General features: G+C 33.5%; 1 protein-coding gene across 20 annotated transcripts in view; it reads right to left on the reverse strand.

Moving 5' to 3' along the window:
* SNAP91 (synaptosome associated protein 91) overlaps positions 1-21555 on the reverse strand; it is a 133307-nt gene that overhangs the window by 58225 nt on the left and 53527 nt on the right. For 15 of the 20 annotated variants that reach the window (XM_036024411.1, XM_036024407.1, XM_036024423.1 and 12 more), the window contains exons 8-11: positions 20418-20524; positions 11290-11331; positions 4941-5011; positions 2875-2880 (exon numbers count right to left, since the gene is read on the reverse strand). In XM_036024411.1, the coding sequence (XP_035880304.1) occupies positions 2875-2880; positions 4941-5011; positions 11290-11331; positions 20418-20524 (226 nt within the window). The remainder of the gene's footprint in view (positions 1-2874; positions 2881-4940; positions 5012-11289; positions 11332-20417; positions 20525-21555) is intronic. The other 5 variants (XM_036024425.1, XM_036024424.1, XM_036024419.1 and 2 more) reach the window with 1 other exon arrangement.

The raw sequence follows: 21555 nt of genomic DNA on the forward strand, positions 1-21555 counted from the left end.
AAAGTAAAAAAATATTTCAATAAGGAGATGATTTTCAATGTCTTATAGGATGTCTCACTACTACTCTGTGGAGAAGATACCACATGCAGCAGAAGAAAAAAATTAGCAGAGTTAGTGGCTGGAAGTTTATACAATATCATGCATTTTTATTTTATTGGCTATAGCAAAAGAAATCTAGTAGTTGTATATGCCTGATTAATACCTTTTAAGTTCAGCTTCATTTGCAAATACATGCCTGGCATTTTCTGTTTAAATTTAATTTTCACTTAAAACTAACATAACATACAGTAAGGGCACATAGAGATTTCTGCTATGTGATGAAGGTAGAAGCATAAGGCAATACTTAATTTGGGCATGTCTACTGGCTAAATGTGATCTTAAGAATGGCATCTCCCATGAAGAAAAGGATATGCATTTATCTATATTGCTTATTTCAAAGGGCCTACTAAAACGAATGAATTCAGCGTTTTCTGTATCTACACAATTTACTTAGGCACCTAAAAATCTAGTAAAGCATAAGGCTGAAAATTTCCTAATGAGTTGTTGAGTAATACTTTCTCCATTTCTACCATTTTTCCTTTTTTTCTGTGGGAAAGGAAGGAAGCTAAGTCTAAATAAAATGTAAGATAATAGCCTGAACTTGGCAATGAAAACATAGAATCCATTTGACATAGTCACTTTCTAAGACTAAACTAATCAAGTTTAATGTATCTCTTGAGTAATTTCCACGAAGCTGTGCTCAACGGTACTGACACAATGAGACATACTGTTACAAAGAGAGAATTGAGATCATACAAGCACTTTTCAAAATATGTTTCCAAGCTAATACATAAAAATTTCTAGTATATTCTATACTCCATAGCAATAATAAAGATATAGTAAAAATGATAAAATGCTCCACTTGCTATTAAAGAATATCATACTCATATGTAAGTATAAAATATCATAAATGGCAATAACACTTGCCGTGACCCTCTGGGTTAAACAAACAAATGAAAATTTCCTCCTATTATCCTGCCACTTACTGCATCTTAATTGTATCTTAATTTTCTGTTTAGTATTTGTATTCTCCATTAGGTGCTAAGTTCTTAGAAGTGAGGGAACCCATCTCAATGTTTTATATCTCTGGCACTTTCCATAGCAGTCAGCATTGTGTAGGCATTGAAATATACCTCTGTATTATCTGAATTTTAGAATGAGAATACATTTATGTACTTCTTGTATAAAAATGTAAATTGACCAAAAGTTTTAAAAATGGTTTTGTGTGACACTAAACTGTTGGGATGACTGACCTTCTGTTCCGATGGACCAGATGTGGCCTTTGGCAAGATTCCACCAAAAAGACGAGAACCAGAGGTGCTCCCATTTGGCCCATAACTTTGAAAAGGACTATGAGGCACTGATGAGAATTTGAGGGTTCGGAGGCTCAGGGCAGTAAATAACTTGCCAAAGTCTCATTGTTCTTTAATGGACTTGAGACTAGTCCATGTCTGTCTGATGCCCAGAGCCTGTGCCCCTTCACACTGCAGCCTGTCCTGATGAGAACACCCAGAGCACACCCACGGTCCTCCCTCACACACTCCGCAGACTGCTTCCTTTAACCTGTTCCTTCGTTGATTTTCTACCTTACCATTGGTCATTTCTGCTTTATAAAGCAAGTGCTACAACATTTTATATATAGATAATATTTATTTAAGACCTATACTTATGTTAATTATTTCAGCTAGAGAAATTTAGCACATAGTGACCTGTATTGGGAAAAAATAAAACATGGACATAATTTTAGGAAAGAATGAATAACCATAGAGCAGGGGTGCCAAACTCATTTTCACTGGAAGCCACATCAGCCTTGCAATTGCCTTCAAAGGACCGAATGTAATTTAGGACTGTATAAATGTAACTACTCCTTAATTAGGGGCAAGGATCTCTACATTCGGCCCTTTGAAGGCCGATGAGGCTGATGTGGCCCCTGGTGAAAATGAGTTTGACATCCCTGCCATAGAGTAACCTACCCTAAATTTTGTAAAATGCTACAAACAAATATGAGGGCTGATGCCCATAGCAAATGGCAAGGTTTACTTCCAAGATGTGAATAGCAAGTTATCAAAAGAGAAAATTTTCTTACTCACAAAAATAAGCCCTACATAGTTCTGGTTATAAGTGCTAGATAGAACAATAAACAACAAAAACAAAAAGCTCAGATGTGAAAAAAAATCTCTTTCAAATAATTTTAATTACAATAGAGTTATCTTGCATTTCCTGCACCCTCAAAAGTTAGTAAACCCATATGTAAAATAAACTCAATTTCTCTCTTTTGTTTTATGAAATCATAGAAACAGACGTTATACAAAGGTTCATAAAATTTCAAAAATAAATACCAGTGTCTTTAAGCCATTAAATATAAAGGGCATACATATTTTTTATAAAAGACATTTGAAATGTTACGTTTTATGCATCTACTTGACCTAGATGTTAGAATAAGTTTATATAGCTACTAGAAGACACAATGAACAGTTTTAAGTAATTAATTTCATTATAAAATCATCTTTTAGCACTTCTGTCAGATGACATGGGAAAACCTTTTGGTTAGTAAACAAAGGGAAAAACCTTTGATTTCTAAAATCTAAAAGATATCTATCTATCTATATTTAAGAGAAATTGTTAGTCTCTTGATCAAAGAAGATCAAACTAAAGTAAAACCATTTATGCCAGTCACCTTGGGAGACAAAAAAGTATGATGAAAAAACACAGATGTGTAAAATGGACAGAATCAGTTTTAAATGTTCTTAATACCAAATGTGATTCTTAAGAGTGTCTTTTTTGCATTTTTAGTGATAATGAAATGCAAAAAACGTCACTCAATATAGTACTCACCCTTCACTTAAGTTCCCAGGTAAGCACAAACATACAAAAAAGAAAACAGTTAACTACTATAGTTCATTTATTTTAAAAATAGGGAACAAGCAAAAGACAAGTTCATATGTGGTCTCAGCCAATTCAGAAAAGAAATCTGATAAGTATAAAATGATTTTAAAGGAGAGAGAAAAATTATTCTCAGAAAAAGAGAATTCTTAGAACTGTAACTCAGCATACATAGCGTAAATTTCCAAAATTAGCTTGTAGTAGCCACAAGGGGGAGAATTTAGATTTGAAATCAGGGCTAAGGAAACCTACTCTAGCAGGCTGCCTTTCCTGTGACTGCAGCCCTGGCAGACAGAAGGAGGGGCAAGGGGGACAAGCGTGGATCTGCGCAGTGTGTAGGGGAACCGGAGCGGGGAAGGAATGCTGAGCTGACTTTTCACTGATGTGCAGCTCTCACTGCCCAAGGCAGAGGCTCTGACCCTTGGGGACAGGCATACTGTATTTCCCTAGCTAAAGAGGTTCCACTGCCACAGGAGCAGGGACTTTTCTTAGGCTTCCTGTCTCCTTTTTCTTAAATCCTAGGTGACTCACTTAACTTTCCAGATACCCTAGTACACGGTGGCCTCAGCAATAGCTGGAAGTGAGCATCTTCTATTGCGACTTAATATACTCTCCTGTTTTTTTTTTAATTGACATTAATCTCTCCACAGAAGGCTGATCATCCATGGCCACGAAGAAGCTGGGCAGACCCTGGGTTGTGGCAACAAACCTGCTAAAACCCCTGAGAGGCCCATCACTCCAAACAGCTCTGCTGTGACTGCCTGAGAGACTCCTACACTATTGTTTATCACTGAAAATTTAAAACATGCAATAATTTCATACTAACTTGGAAAAGACAAGAGAAAGAACACTTAGCTAATAAAACAACAAACAAAAAAGGAACATCTACGCACGAGTCTAGATTCTGGGAGAATGCCAACAGAAGAATGCAGAAAGGAGCTGCATGTTGATAGCTGTATCATAGGTAAAATTCATGATCAGCCTACAGTTCTGCCTGCAATGATCAGTTCTTAGGTAGTCCCTGCTAAGTTCTACAGTCAGTCTAAATGGAATAAACATAAAGCCAGGATGACCCACAAAGACACTGCAAGCTGACTCTGTACAGAAGGCTGAGTTAAGTGTTAAGGTAGAGATAATGAAGTATAAAATAGTCCCTGACCTTTAGAATCAGAAAATCTATTTAAACCACATGTGTATGTGTGTGTGTGTGGGGGGGCTAGCCACAACATAGGAATGAGGGGCAGTGCATGATTAAGGAAGGTTTCCATGAGAAGCCCAGGACGTGGGAGATTTACACAGACAGAGATAAGGGGTGTGGACACTTGAGACTAGTGGAATTATCGTCTGTGCAAGGCAAGAATGAAAATCACTGGGTCTTGTGAATATAGAAGTTTGACACCTGCTAGAGCAAAGAAAGGGGACAGAACCTGGACATTTTTTCCATGCAAAGAGGAAAAACCGTCAAAAAAGTAAGAGGACAAAACAATGGCATGCAAATCCAATAAAACTGCACGTACCACTGCCTGATTGCTACTCTCTCTATAAAAAGATCTCTTAGTAAAATGTCAGCAGCGAGCCACGCTCCATGGTTCAAGTGGGGAGAGTCTGGAGTCCAAAAAAACTGTACTTGAGTGCTTTGATTTTTTCACAGTGGGGTTGGTTACACAACAGTGTTCAAGGCTGCTTGTGAAACTGTGCTTGCTGTTACTCATGCACAATGATGACAGCCTCATTTTGTAAACATATGCAATTCTTTTTCTGCATATTGGGAATTCCTTCTAAGGGCAAAGTTCAGTTAGCAAATTGGCTTCACTAGTCTACAGACAGATCACCTGTACACAGGGTCACACTGTTTTAAGTTAACAGGATGGAGGGGTGTTTTGAGGAAACCCAGAAGAATTATGATAAAGCACACCCTAAAATGGTAGTAGTGTAAGTTGTACCATGATAAATCTCATTCTTGTAAAGAACAATTCTAATATTTTTCATCTTATTTAGAATATGCAACTAATGCGTACTTGTTTCCGGGTTTCTTTCCTTCTAATGTATTTAGATGCTGCTCAAGGGTCTCCATAAGACTGCTGGGAGCCTACAATAAGAAAGTAAAAATAAGTGTCTGCATTGCTTGCTTTCAAAGAAAACACACTGGAACATCACTGTAACTTTGTATGGTGGAGGTCTGTGGGTGAGCCCCAACACATAGGAGAGATAATTTCATCCTGGGTTCTTTTAGTATTTAAATCTTTAAATTCCCTAGAATCTCAGAAAGGCCCATCTTACATATACTGAACTCCACTGCATAACAAAGAGTGTCACAGTGTGGTTTCAGTGTATTACATTGGGTAAACTTTTTAAAGATATTACTTATATGCAATAAACTCAATTTAATCCAATTTACCATAAATTTCCATAAGACCACAGTGAAAAGAGAATAGGTATTTGTATCCAAGTCAAAAATATAAGTGCCCAAATACAGAAATCTGAAAATACAGTAAAATCTCACTTATCCGCATTTGACTGAAATATAAGGAAAAAGTGCTACTATATTAAAAAAAAGTAAGCTATTATATTAAAAAAGTAAGTGATTTCCCCCCACAACTGTGGGGGAAAATACAACTTAAGTAGTTAACACCAATTAAGATTTTCTTATTATTGAGCTACTTAGTTTATATAATAAAGTAACTTTAGCAAATATAATAATGTTATAGTAGACCATGTTTTTTGGCAGATTTAATATATTTTAAGCTTTTTACTAAAAAGTAACTGTTTTTAAACATTTTAGGCAATATAAAGTGATGGCATTTTACTGTATATTAGAAAGAGAAATAATAGGTTCATACAAATATTCCACCCCATCTATTCCTCAAGCATCAAAAATTTAATTTCATCTTCCTTAGATAATTTTAACCCAAATCAGACTTTAACAGCAGCATAGGCATTCAAAGAATGGCATTTCATGAATGAAATATATAACTACATTTATAGATACTTTAAAATTTGATAATTATATTTAAATTAATATGAAATTAATTTTGAAGGACTTCATGCTAACTGTTGAAATAGCTCACATAACTCAAGGAAATTCATATCATTCTAATTTTATATTGTACCTATAATGACAAATGAAAATAAAATTTTATTTAAAATTTTTAATTTTGAAAGTTTAGGATATTTATTTGGTATTCATTTTAATTTTATAAATAGACTCATAAACTGTCTTAACAAGTATGTAATTATTATAAGTGTAAATTACTAAGTAAACATGTAAATTGATAAATATACACTTCTAAGTGAACAAAATATTAATGTGATCACAGTGATGAAAGTAAGGTAGAAAGAAACAGTCCCATGTGCATGTATTATCTAAAAAGTTACTGACTGCAGTGTAGAAAAAATACAGACTATCAGGGGATATAACAAATTTAGAAAATTATAAAAATTAAAAGTTTAAAATATAACTCAGGTGAAAGTGGACTTAACAAATACCAATAAACTATGACTAGGAATTTTCTGAGTATAAAAATGAATTTTTAAGAAATAAAAAAAATTTTGCTCTTTAGAAGAAATAGTCAACTATAAAGTTGTTGTTAGTTTAATAAACAGAATGTTCATTGCAATGACAGGAAGAAAACAAATGGGTTCATAACTCTTACGTAAATCCATAGTTGATAACTTGAAAATTGTCATAATAATTATGACAATTTTTATAACAATGGAGCCTAGGAGGTCTGGGCATATAACTTTAAATTCTGAATATTTCCATTTTTTTCATTGGGGTCACAGTAAGGAAAAAACTATCAACCCATAGAACCTGCCTCTAGTTAGAAGACTCAGGTCCTCTGAGTGTTAAATACAATGTAAAGATTCTGTGCTAACCCTGTTTGTTTTTTTTTTTAAAAACATGCTGTTTACATCACAAAATAGAGAACAATATATAACAAAAAAAGGTACTATTTTCTCTGATATCATTTCTTCACTAAACAACAAAAAACAGAACCAGGAACATAGTTTGCAATTTCATTCTTTTTGCAAGGTTTCTTACTAATTTAAGGAAGAATAATTTTAAATAAATTAATAGTTACAACAGTCACAATTGAAATCTGATCAGAACACAGACTACAAAATCGACTGTTCTCTTTAAAGGGAGTTATTTTGCAATACATTGCATATAAAATTAAGTTTGGAGCATTTTACCTTAGAGCACAGGTGGCAAACACAAGGCCCATGGGCTGAATTTGTCCATCCACCTTGATTTTCTACCTGGTGGCAGCGCCGAGCTCTTGCTTTACTGTTATGGAGTAGTTACATTTATACAGTCCTAAAATTGCATTTGGCTCTTTGAAGGCAACTGAGAGGCTGATGTGACCCCTGGTGAAAATGAGTTTGACACCCCTGCCCTGAGAGGTTTAAAATGCTTCATCATTTATATTACTTAACAAGAACTAATACAATCTAATAAAAATAAATTCTTCAAATTTATTCAGAAGGAAAAAGACTGCTTTGATAGTAACATTCAGGAATGCAGAAACACCGCACCGACTGGCCTTCTTGTCCTTTGTACCTGGGGCGCTCAGCATATCCTGGCCTGTAGTAGGCAATAAACAAAAACTTACATTTCCAAGGAGCACAACTTTGAGAATGCCTCTGCCATTGTAAAGGAATTTAAGATGAATAAAGTATAATCAGTAGTATCTTTAGTTGCTAATTTTAAAAAATGCCAAAGTCAATAGACCGACCAGATGGAATCACCAACCCAAGGGCCAGAGTCAGCCTGTGAAAGCTAACAGACAACAGCCACATGTCAGGGTTACCACGTCAGCAGCAGGGCAGTCTTTAAAAGGAGACTTGTCTTTACTGGCAGTTTTCAGATCAACCAGAATTCCTGACATCAAAACCTAAGATGTTTTTTATAAATGGAAATATTTTAAATTTGGAATGGGCAGGCACACACCAAACAGGAAATATTATTTTGAAAATCCTTTTCTTGAAACAAATTCCTAAATAATTTTGAATCTAGGGTCAAAAAAGAAACATCCAGATATCTAAAATATCTAAAATTTAAATGCTTTAGATCCTAAAGCATCATTAAGGGGAGGGGTGTTGGAAGGCTGGGTGAAAAAGGTGAAGGGATTAAGCAAAAAACCCAAAAACCAAAAAATAAAAAACCCCAAAACTCTCAGACACAGAAAACAGTATGGTGATTGATTGCCAGAGGGAAAAGGGGGAGATGAAAGAGAGTAAAGAGGGAGATAAATGGTGACAGAGGAAGACCTGACTTTGGGTGGCGAACAGACAATATGATATACAAATGATGTATTATAGAATAGTACACCTGAAACCTATATAATTTTGTAACCAATGGCACCTCAATAAATTCAATAAAAATCCAAATAGAAAAAAAGTAAACAAAAGACATTAAAATGTTTGATCATTAGATATAAGAAGCCAACTGAAAGTGCTGAGAAGAAACAGCTCAGGCCTGATATCATATTAACTTCTTGCCCCAGACAGAAATTTTGAATGTGTTTAAAAAAAAAATTTAGCCCTGGCTGGTGTGGTTCAGTAGATTGAGTGCCAGCCTGCGAACCAAAAGGTCGTTGGTTCGATTCCCAGTCAGTGTACATGCCTGGGTTGCAGGCCAGATCCCCAGCTAGGACACACAAGGGCAAACACACATTGATATTTTTCTCCGTCTCTTTCTCCCTCCCTTCTCCCCTCTAAAAATAAATAAATAAATAAATAAAAATTAAAAAATCATTGATATGCATAAATCATTTAAATGCACTTATGATGACATTACATGCAAATTTAAAAAGGGCTACAGATGTCCACACTGGTATTTACTGTGCATTTTCTAACCTAAAAAATATCCATTAAATTCTTCTGTTCTATCTTGCTGCAAGAGGAATTCTAATCCTGTTTCAGTTACTAGCAGCAGACTACTCCTACTCCTGGTCAATAGGTAATCCTTCTGGTCTCCATCTCCTCTTTGACCCTTCTACACATTTGTTGTTGTTTATTGTCACAGCTAGATTTAGTGCCATGATGGCCACGGAGAAGTCTAGCAGACAACAGAACCTAATCTCAAAGGTGTTAAACTGAGTCCACAAAAAGCACTTCTGATTAAGCACCAACTCTAGATTAATTCTGGTCTAATACTGTTTGAAGGATTAACCAGAGAGCAGCTTGGACTTGACTACACTGTCAGAGTGGACAAAATTCCCCAGTTCAATTAGAAGTCTTCATTAGACCCATGGAAGAGGCTCTAAATAAGAATTAGGGAGTGTGGTAGGCTCCGTTACTCATAATCCCGACAGCAACACAATTAGGAAACTAATAAGAAATTTCAGAAGCACAGAATACTCTTGCATTGAGATGTAAATGTATATTGAAGAAATGAACTACCAAATTTTTTCATGAGGACTTAATTTTAAAATAAATATTAATAATGAAGTTTATGTGGCCCTTAAGGTCATAACAAAAGTAGGGGACAGCAGATACCAGATTCTAATGAATCTCTATCACTGAATAGCTTTCTACTAGACCCAGGGCAATATTTTTACTTTAGGGATTTTATTCCCTAAAAATTGAACCTGTGTGAATCCTTCTTTTAGTGATATACTATAATTTTCTAATTTTAAAAACAAAAACACATTGAGTATTCCTTTAAACCTTTCCTTGTCTTCCTTAGTCTTTGCCCAAACTGAGACAAATGAAGATTTATTTTCTTATTTACTGAGAACCTTTCTAACAATGTATCTAGTTTTTATTTTGTCCTCTAGTGAGCTGTCTATAGAGTGGAATATGGTTTACTATTTCTGAAAGCTATTCATTGAGCTAAGTATTTTAATATTTAACTTTTAAGGTTAACAGGCATTATTTATTTGGGTTATTTTCTAAAACTATGATGTAAATGTTTATTTTAATTAAAAATAAAAGCACACTGATTTTCTTCGCTTTTATTGGTGTTATAAAATTCATAGATCCATATCCAATAGAGTAATTCAAAATGATATCAATATCTTGATCAGAGATACTCATTGTACCTGATCATCTTATTGTAGCAAAACTATTTATACTAATATTTGTCTACTAGAAGGAGGTACTGCCCAACTTTTATACTGAAAAATATAATGCCATTATGTTGTGAGTTGTTCTATGAATTTTATCTATGAGGAATTCTTAGGCCTTGGCCAGCATGGCTCAACTGGTTGAGCACCGCTCCACAAAGGTCTCCAGTTTGATTCCAGCTCAGGGCACAGGCCTGGGTTTTGGGCTAAGTCTCCAGCAGGGATGTGGGATGCATGTGAGAGGCAATCGATCAACATTTCTCTGATACATCGATGTTTCTCTCCCTTCTCTCTCCCTCCCTTCCCCTCTCTCTAAAAATAAATAAATAAAATCTTTAAAAAAATTCTTGGTATTTCACTGCCATTTTAATTATACATATACAAAGACTATTATTTTGAGTTTCTCAATTTTTAATAAAAACTTAAAGTTAATATTATTTTAAAATGGCAACATTTAAAGGAAAGTAAATTATTAAATTTATTTTAATATAATTAAAAAGTGGGTAATCTTTCATTATGACAATTTTCTTTGAGTACAATGTCTTTTTAAATTACAAAGACAGAAAACTTATATATTCATTACTGGTATGTAGGACAGCTTTATATTCTCTCCTATCCCCTGACTGTCTCTAGCTGAAGGACATGTGTGGGATAGGAATTTACTATAACAGAGTGACAAGCTGATTAAATAAAAATAGTTCCTGTCAAGTATAATAAAGAAGTCCACTATTGTTTTTGCTTACTATATGGTCCCAGAAAAATCACTCATTTGCCATTACTACCTTTTAAAAAATATTACTTTATATATGAAAATTCCTCAACTTCATAAGGGAGACAAAAGTCAATGTAGTGGAACTATATCAGAATTCGCCCCATTCACACCCCTCCCATGTACTTGGAATATGTTGAAATCTAGAAGAACAATCAGGAAGAACAATTCAAATGTTTTGATTATTATGACTACGAATATCTTTTCATAGATGAAGCGCTTCTTTTAACATTATTCAAGGCTTCCTTTTGATTTAAGCTCAAGAATGAAAAGATGAGTTCAATAATTAAATTCAGTTGCCTTGAAAGAAGAAACTATGTTTAAAAGGGCAGGAAAATCTTTGTAATACCTTTAGAAATATATTCAATAGCTAGAAGAAATAAGTTAGAATAATTTCCAAGAAAAGTGGTTGGCCTAAATTTAAAATGCATTAAGTACTTAGAAGACGATGATCTAGGTAAGACCTTTTATGAAAAACTATGGAATAATTTCATGTACATTAAATCTTCCACTCAGAGAATCACTCACCTGTGTGAGGTCAGGAATATCACCTTTATCAATGCCAACTTGCTGTGGATTAAAAAAATAAAAAGTAACTTAGTAACAATTAAAAAATTAATTTCTCTAAATTTAATTGAAGGTCACCACATAATTAGTTAAAACAATATATCAAACATGGTTTAGAATTATTATATATATTACTCTTACTTTTTTATGTTGTAAAATATGGAAAAAATGAGTTAGAAAGATTTAGTACAAAAGAACCTATGAGTTACATATGTGACAATTAAGTCAACAAAATAAATTTAAATAAAATATTTTTAAATGTTTATTGTTTACCCAATTATAGTTATTGCCATTTCCCCCCTTTGCCCACCTCCACCCAGCCCCACCCTGCTTCCTTCAGATCACACTGTTTTCTGGGTCTATTTTGAGGATATGCTCCTTGTGTAGTTTTCCACTCCATATAATCTAGCAATGATTTTGTTAATATAGTTAGATGTAACAAATGTAACAAATTATGTCAGAACCCCCAAAAGATCTTAAGATATTGATGTATAAAATTTAAGGTTTCCTCGTGGTTAATAACAGGTATAAAACTAAAAAAAAGTTGCTCAGACTAAATTTATAGTTAATTATACCTAGTAAGTCCTCTGTACAGAGAATGTTCTTTTGTTTTTTAAAAAATATTTTTAGTTAAAATTTTTTTAATTTAATTAATTTATCTCCCCCCCAACAAAAAAACAGTTCACCCATTTCTCCCACCCCACTACCCACCTGTTTCAAACACCAATCTGTTCACTGTAACCATGAGCTTGGATTTTTCTTCTACTTTTTAGCTTCCATATATGAGAAATCATATGGTATTTGCTTCCTCTGACCTAGTTCTCTTTGCATAATGCCCTCAAGGTCCATCCATGTTCTCACAAATGGCAAGATTTCATTCATTTTTATGTCTGAATAAATAGTTCACTGAACATGTGTATATTATGTATGTATGTTTGTATAACATTTTCTTTATCTATTCATCCATGGATGGACAATTAGATTGTTCCCATATCTTGACTACTATAATGGTCAAATGAACATGGAGTACATATATGTTATTATTAGTGTTTTCATTTACTTTGGATAAATACCCAGAAGTGGAATTTCTGGATCATCCAGTAGTTCTATTTTTAATGTTTTGAGGAACCTCCATACTTTTTTCCCATTGTGGTTGCACCAATTTACATTCCCAGTAACAGCACACAAGGGTTCCCTTTTCTCCCGATCTTTGCCAATACTTATTTCTTGTCTTTTTGAAAATAGCCATTCTAACATATGTGAGGTGATATCTCACTGTGGTTTTGATTTGCATTTCCTAATGATTAATTGTATTTAGCATCTATTTATGTACTTTTTAGCCATCAGTATGTCTTTTTTGGAGAAATGTCTATTCAGATCTTCTGCCTATTTTTAATCAAACTGTTTGCTTTTTTGCTGTTGAGCTGTATGAGTTCTTTATATGTTTAGATATTAACCTGTTATCAGACACATGATTTGCAATTATTTTCCCCCATTGGGTAGGCTGCACTTTTGTTTTGGTAATGGTTCCCTTTGCTCTGAAGAAGCTTATTAGTTTGATGTAGTTCTATTTGATTATTTCTGCATTTATTGCTTTTTCTTTTGGGGTCAGATTAAAGAAATCATCAACAAGACCTGTCAGAAAGATTACTACTTATGTTTTCTTTTAAATACTTTATGGCTTCAGGTGTTATGTTCAAGCCTTTAATACCTTTGGGTTGATTTTTGTGCCCAGTTTTATCCTTTTGTATGTGGCTGTTGAATTTTCCCAACATCATTTATTAGAAACACTGTCATTTCCACATTGAGTATTCTTGGCTTCTTTGTCATAAATTAATTGACCATATATGTGTGGGTTTATTTCTGTGCTTTCTATTCTCTTTTACTGATTTACATGTCTGTTTTTTATACCAATACCATACTGTCTTAATTACTATAGTTTTATATTGTTTGAAATCAGGGAATGTGATGCTCCAGTTTTTTTGTTTTTATTTCAAGATTACTGTGGCTATTTGGGGTTTTTTTTTGGTTCCATATAAATTTTAGGATTGTTCTTTCTATTTCTGTGACAGTATCACTCAAATTTTGTTAGGGATTATGAATCTGTGTATTGCTTTGAGTAGTATGAACATTTTAATAACATTAATTCTTCCAATCCATGAACGTGGAACATCTTTTAATTTATTTGTGTTTTCTTCAATTTCTTTCATTAATATCTTGTAGTTTTCAATACACAGGTCTTTCAACTCCTTGGTTAAATTTATTCCTAGGCATTTTATTCTTTTTGATGCAATTGTAAATAAGATTGTTTTCTTAATTTCTCTTCCAAATAGTTCATTGTTAGTGTGTAAAGAAATGCAACAGACTTTTTGTGTATTCTGCAAATTACTGAATGTGTTCATTAGTTTTAACAATTTCTGGTGAGTCTTTAGGGTTTTCTCTATATAATAGTATGTCATCTGAAAAATATTGACAGTTTTGCTTCTTCCTTTCCAACTTGGATGACTTTTATTTCTTTTTATTGCATAATTACTCTATCCAATATTAAGTTAAATAAAAGTGGAGAAAGTGGCCATCCTTATCTTGCTCCTGATCTTATAGAAAAAGCTTTCAGTTTTCACCATTGAGTATGATGTTAGCTGTGGGCTTCTCATGTAACGCCTTCATTACAGCTGAGGTACATTCCCTCCATACCTGCTTTATTGAGATATATATATATATATATATTTTTAAACAAAAGTGGATGTTCAATTTTGTCTAATGCTTTTTCTGCATTTATTGAGATGATCATATGATTTTTATTCTTCCTTGTGTTAATGTGGTGTATCCCATTGACTGATTTGCAGTTGAATCATCCTTGCATCCATAAGAATAAATCTCACTTGATCATAGTGTATGTCCTTTTATGTATTACTGAATTAAGTTTACTAACATTAGGCTAAGGATTTCTACATCTATGATCATCAGGGATACTGGCCTGTAATTTTTTGTTTTTGTGGCATCCTTATCTGGTTTTGGTATCAGGGTAATGCTGGTATTATATAATGTGTTTGGAAAAACTCTTCCCTGTTCTATTTTTTGGAAGAGTTTGAGAAGTATTAGTATTGATGTTTCTTTGAATATTCATTAGTATTCACCATAAAGCCATATGGTCTTGAACTTTTTGTTTGTTGGGAAGTTTTTGATCATTTATTCAATCTCCTTGCCAGTATTAAGTCTGTTTAGATTTTCTATTTCAAATCATAATTCAGTCTTTATAGGCAGTATGTTTCTGGGAATTTATCTTTCTTCTAGGTTGTCCTAGTTGTTGGTATATAATTCTTCATAATAGTCTCTTAGGGTCCTTTGTATTTCTGTGGTGTCAATTATAACATCTTTCATTTCTGTTTATTTGAGTCCTCTCTCTTTTTTCCTTGGTGATTCTAGCTAAAGTTTTGTCAATTTTGTTTATATTTTTAAAGACTGAGCTCTTAGTTTCACTGATCTTTTCTATTGTCTTTTAAGTCTCTACTTCATTTATTTCTGTTCTAATCTTTGCTATTTCCTTCTAACATTGGGCTTTGTTTTTCTTCTTATGGTTCCTTGAGGTAGCAAGCTAGGTTGTTTGAGACTTTTCTTGTTTCTTGACATAGGCATTTATCACTATCTACTGCTTTTCCTGCATCCCATAAATATGTTACATTTCCATTTTTGTTTGTCTCAACATATGTTTTTTTATTTCTTTTTTGATTTCTTCTTTGACCCATTGGCTGTTGGTACCATGTTGTTTAATCTCCCCATATTTGTGAATTTTCCAGTCTTCTTCATGTGATTTATTTCCATTTTCATACCATGGTGGTCAGAAAATATGTTTGATATGATTCCAATCCTATTAAATTTATTAAGACTCATTTTATGGCCTAACATACACTTTATCTTGGAAAATGTTCCATGTGTAGTTGAGAAGAATGTGTATTCTGTTGCTTCTGGATAAAATGTTTGTATCAATTTAAAATAGATTGGACTGTTATAGATATAAGTTGCAATATGTAAGCCTCATGGTAACCACAAATTGAAAACCTACAATAAATACATAAAAGATAAAGAAAGCCAAGCATACCACTAAAAGGTCATCAAAGCACACAGGAATACAACCAGAGAAGAAGAAAAGAATAGAGAAGAACTACAAAAACAGCTAGAAAACATTGAACAAATGACAATAAGCTTATACCTATCAACGATTACGTTATATGTAAATGGGATAATTTAGCCAATCAAAGACACAGAGTAAGTGAATGGATAAAAAAACAAGATCCATCTATATGTTGACTATGAGAGATAGACTTTAGATAGAAGGACGCAGGTTCAAAGTGAAGAGATGCTAAAAGACATTCCACGCAAATGGAACCAAAAGAAAGTAGGAATAGCTATACTTATATTAGACAAAATAAACTTTAAAGCAAAGACTATCATGAGACAAAAAATGTGTTAATAAAGAAACATCAACCTTAAAGGACGTTAGATCAGATGAAGTTAACAGATATTTATAGACATTCTACCCAAAAGCAACAGAGTGCACGTTTAGCTTTCATAACTTGCCCAGGATGTATTTTCACAACTTTCACTGAGGGAACCATTTTGTTAGTTTTCTTTTTAATGTATCCTTCCACAGTTCTTTATGTATAGCCAAAGAAATGGGAACTAGATAAATATTTATATCCCCATCATTATACACTAATTCTGTATTATATACACTGAGATTCTATTTTTAATTTAATAATTTATCTTGGCTCTACATCCATATTAATACAGTTTCCTCATATTTTTAAACAGCTACCTTGTCCTGTAACAAGTCACCTACTAAAAGACATTGAAGCTGATTCTAATCTTTTGCCATTGCAAGCGATGCTGTACACAATATTTTGCACCTGTGTGGACTCATCTGTAGAATACATTTGTAGAGTGAAATTACTAGGTAGAAGCATACAGGAATTTTTAATGTTAGTAGGCTGGGAAAGGATGTGGTGGGAAAAGTAGCAGAAAGAAAGAGCACATGAGTGTGCAAATATAGAAATATACTAATAAACATAAATCAGTGAAGAGAGTATATAGCTATTCACCTGTACTACTTTATCAACTCTTTTGTAGATTTGAAAATTATTCAAAATAAAAAGTTGGCAAAATTAAAATTATAACTCAATCATCTCAATTTATATAAATGATAGAATTTAATTAATTACAAATGATATAATTAATTACTCAATTTATATAAATGATAGAATTAAGCCTCAAAGAAACAAACTGGCTTAAACTGAAGTCTCTCTCTTTGAGAAATGAAGAGCTCTGATTATGTTAGTGGAAATGTAGAAGAAAATACGTGAAGCATAAATGTTGGGTTCCTATAAAGATAATAAGGCAAACAGGAGATTGGAAAATCCACTTGTGGGTCAAGTGCTGAGCTAACTTCTTTCCTCTGCCTTCTGTGTCTAGATTAGCCTGGGCACTAATGATATTTTAGGATGATGATTCTTTGTTTGGAGCTGTCTTGTGCACTGTAGGACATCAGCAGTATCACTGGTCTCCACCCACTGGATGCCAGTAGTCCTCCCCCTTTTCCTCTGTCTATCCATTGATGTAAGTAGGGTATTAAAGACCCCTACTATTATTTTATTGCTTTTTATTTGGTTGTGACAACCAAAAGTGTCTGCACTGTCCCCAGGAACCAGGAGAAAATTGCCCACTGTGGAGCACCATTGGTATACATAGCACTGGCCCTCATCCCTCCAAATCAGTTAATGCCAGAGATTCCTCCCCCAAAATGCAGATTTTTAACTAGACTCTGGCTTTAGGGAAGCTACTGATGCTTCCCTAAACTCATTTATGTTGCTATAAATTATAGAAATTATAAACTAAGACTACTTCATTCCATTTATTTCCATATTTTAATACCTATTTAGATAAGCCACTAAAATCTTAATATGGAAAACAAAGGGGCTAAAAATAAATACCAATATGAATGAAGTCGATGTTTTTGAAATTAAAGTATTATGGATCCTTAATATTAGAATCACTTTGCTAAAAGGTGATATGTTTCTGCTAAATGGATAATTCTGTTAAAGATACAATTTAGAAATTCTTCCTTGACATTCCTATTTTTACTGTCCTGACCTTGGAAGATTGAGGTGAAGTGTGATTGTACTACAGAAATCTCACACTTTCTGTCTGAAAATATTCTGGAAGACATAACTCCTACGACTTGGCATTTACCTTGGAATAGCAAACTCAGAATAACTTGGTTCTAAAAAAAGGAAGTGTGTTTAGCAGAAATTCCTATTACATGTAAACAGCCATTTTACAAAGTTTCAGTTGTCTGTCTGAGGAATCTTCAGGACAGACAGCCTTCTGTATCCACAGGTGCCATATCCACGGATTCAATTAATCATAGATCAAAAATATTTGAAAAAATGCTATGTTGCTGATGTGTACTATGTAGTTAGGCCTATGATTATGGTATTTGTACTGAGCATATACACGCTCTCTTTTCTTGTCATTATTCCCTAAACAATATGACCACTATTTCCATAGAATTTACAGTGTATTAGAGATAAGTAGTCTAGAGATGATTTAAAATATATAAAAGGATGTATATAGTTTATAAGCAAACACAATGGTATTTTGTATTAGGGGATTTGAACATCTGTGGAGTTTGGTACCTGCAGAGGGTCCTGGGATCAGTCCCCTGGAGATACCCAGGGATGACTGTATAAAAATGTAAAAACATGGTTTAAGTTTTCTGCACTTTAAGCAATTCTCTGGGAAATCTGAACATTCCCATAACAGTTATTCTACTATTCTACATTTCTTTTAACATGACAAACAATTGCCCAGCTGGTGTGTTTCAGTTCATTGGGTATTGTCTCCAATATGAAAAGATTGAAGATTTAATTGCCGGTCAGGGCACATGCCTGGGGTGCAGGTTCAGTCCTTGGTTGGGGTGCATACTGAAGGCAACCAATCAATGTTTCTCTCCCTCTCTTTCTCCCTCCCTTTCCCTCTCTCTAAAAACTAAAAATAAAATTTAAAAAAGCCTAAAATAATAAATGAAATTAGAAATTATATTTAAAAATATGATGAACAACTTATTGGTAACATTTGCCGAATACCCAATGTGGTGGTATTTTGTAAATGACATTCTGGGAAGTCTTCCATACACTCTTTAGGCAAATGGTACTAACCACAGGATAGCTATTGAGTATGAGTCCACAGATATATACACCACATTGGAAGAGAAAGCTTTGTACACTTGTCAAATACTTTTGCATTAACCAATCATAAGCATACCATTACAGACTGATATTTAAACAATTAGTGTTGAAATTATGCACAGTAGAATTTAAGTGTGAAAGAAAACACAAATGGTTGTGGTTATCCATTGTGGTGTAATATTCATTCTACTAAAATAATTTTGTAAATTAGTATCTAGTCTATAAAACATTAATCATGCTTAAATAAAAGTAAAATATTTATTATTCAGTTATTTAAAGACAGGCTGTCAGAGTGATGTCTGATTTCTGTAACTGTCATTCACAAGAGCCTGAATTGGGCCTAACATCAGTAGACACAAAGTAAGATTGTACATATAAGATTAGAAGGAATCAATAAATGAGTACCCCTTTGCTCATGGAGACCTTGAGTTGAGCCTTAGTAAGCTGACTAGATCCATGTATGCTACAGACGGCCACATGTCCCACACCCGGGAAAGCTGGGAAGCATGTGCACCAGGGATCAACAGAACAACGAAACAGTTTGCTCTGGGTACTTAGGCACAATTGTATGTCCACAGAAAGAAACTAAGCAAGTTTACTAGATTATATTGATAAGTATGGTTCCGCCATAGGAAAAATTCTACGAAATTCAAAACACAAAACCTGTGCAGCAGCAAAAGCTTCAAGCAATCCTATCCTTTCTTAAAGACCTCCAACATCAATAAACCCATGAGGAAATACACATGAAAATGCTTTAACATATACATGTATTTTACAAATGTGTTTGTAAATATATAGATATTTATTTATATATGTTTTTAACATGTAATGTATAAAGTTAATCTTCACCTTTTGTTTCCCATGTTATATAAAATATTTTATGGTAATTATAAGCTATAAGGATCAAAGTGGAGAAATAGAATTTTACAACACTATTTTGGTCTCAGAATTTGAATTTGACAATTATTACTCCTGTAAATAAATGAGATTTGCAGTATAACACATGGACTAGAGTGCTTTTGAATTCATGTATATAAAATGCTTCTTGTGCTATATTATCAAAATTGCAAAAATTACAAAAACATGATCTGAATGTCCCATGTTCATGGCATTGCATGCTTGGCTGCTGAGCTTCAGAAACCCCTGCACACAGCATTCTGGTTTGTCCCAGCAAGTAGTTAGCTGAGATGTAAAATCAAAACCCATTTTGCTCAAAAGGATTATGATAACAATGTCATAATTTTCACTATCAGTGTGAATCAATACTTGGATTTTATTGGAGAAAACACCAACTTACAGATAACCTCAGGAACATCAACTATACAATTACAAAGTTTTTTTGACTAAGTATAAAAATAAGTCCTTAAGAAACAATTTATAAACTTTATAAAATTAATTATACTGTTTAAATTTTTTCATTATGTTCAAATCACTGACAAGGTACGAAAAGTTTAGATTCTATGAATTATCATATACACTCTAAGAACAATGGATGGACCTTTCTGAGGATTTTGTTCTGGGATTTAATAAAAAGGAAGCACTTTTTTACAATCAAAGATAGCCATACATGAAGTGGAAGAACAGACCACCTTGCAAAGCACAAAATAAGCTCATTTCTGCGAAAGCTTTATTTGAACATGGAATAATCATCCTCTGGGGATAGAGGAGTGCAGAGTACAGCTCTGAGTGCAAAGATAGGTGAGATGACTTCTAAGGTCTCTTCCAACCTGAATGCTCTGCGGCTCTGTGGCAGAGTGTTGGGCTAGATTATGAATTTTCTTTTACTCCAGATACGTGAACTAATGTTTTAAAATTATATTCCCAACAAAGCTTAATATTACATACCTCTGCAACTTTGAGAAATTCAGATACTCGCGTCATTCTAGTTAAAAATCGTTTGTAAATTTCTAGAGCATCTTTACATTGTCCTTTCTTCATTTCAAAAAACTTTTCTAGAAAAGATAGACAAGCATTTTAAAAAGAGTATTATATTCAACTTTACTCTAAGCACATATTAATATCACTATTTAAAACTGAGTTTAATGGCCCTGGCCAGGTAGCTCAGTTGGTTACAGCGTCATCCTGATATGCCAAGGTTTCAGGTTCAATCCCTGGTCACAGCACATACAAGAATCAAGCAATGAATGCATAAATGCATAAATAAGTGGAATACCAAATCAATGTTTCTCTCTCTCTCTTCCTCTCTCCCCCTTCTAAAATAAAAAATAAGTAAATTGAAATTAATGTTTGACTCAAAATGCTTAGCACTAAAATCTGTAGGAGGTATTAATGCATCTGAACAAGGAGACCTGAATAGTTTAAAAAAGTGTATGTCTCACATGAAACAATGTAAGTAATGAAAGTACAGTTAAAGTAGAAGAACATATGAATTATTGCAACAGGTTAGATTCATGATCCATATATCGCAGTATCCCAGTTTTCTATTTTGGAAAACAGCATCAAATTCTCTGTGATTACAATCTCAAAAGTTATGACTGCATTGAACAGCATCTTTATTTTCTTACTAGCTAATTATAAACCAATAATTTACATATCATAAAGCAATCTATAAAATTCCCTCAATTAAAGAATTCTCTAAAATTTCTACACTCTATATAAATTGAAACTGGCTATAAATTCTTTCTTTCAAACAATATAATGTATTTTTTAGTTATAAGAGTGAAGTTTTGAGAAAAACACTTGGTTTACCAAATTCTTCATGACCTTCTAGTCTATAATTACATTCTCTTTCTCAACCTGTAGCTTTCTAGACAGAAAAACAGAGGATTTTGCTGTTCTCTCTTCTACTCCCAAGACTAGACTTCACAGTCATTAAGGCACTATAGCTTCATTACAACTGCAGCATGAGAGTGTATTTTTCTCCACACTGTTTTGAAGAAAACCAGCACTTTATCAGTGTTTTGGCCAGCTAGTCATTCATCAGTTCATTCAATCAATAATTCCTGACACTGCAGATGGAGAC

This window comes from Phyllostomus discolor, chromosome 4 (genome assembly GCF_004126475.2).
Source record: "Phyllostomus discolor isolate MPI-MPIP mPhyDis1 chromosome 4, mPhyDis1.pri.v3, whole genome shotgun sequence".
In the NCBI taxonomy this organism is placed as follows: Eukaryota; Metazoa; Chordata; class Mammalia; order Chiroptera; family Phyllostomidae; genus Phyllostomus; species Phyllostomus discolor.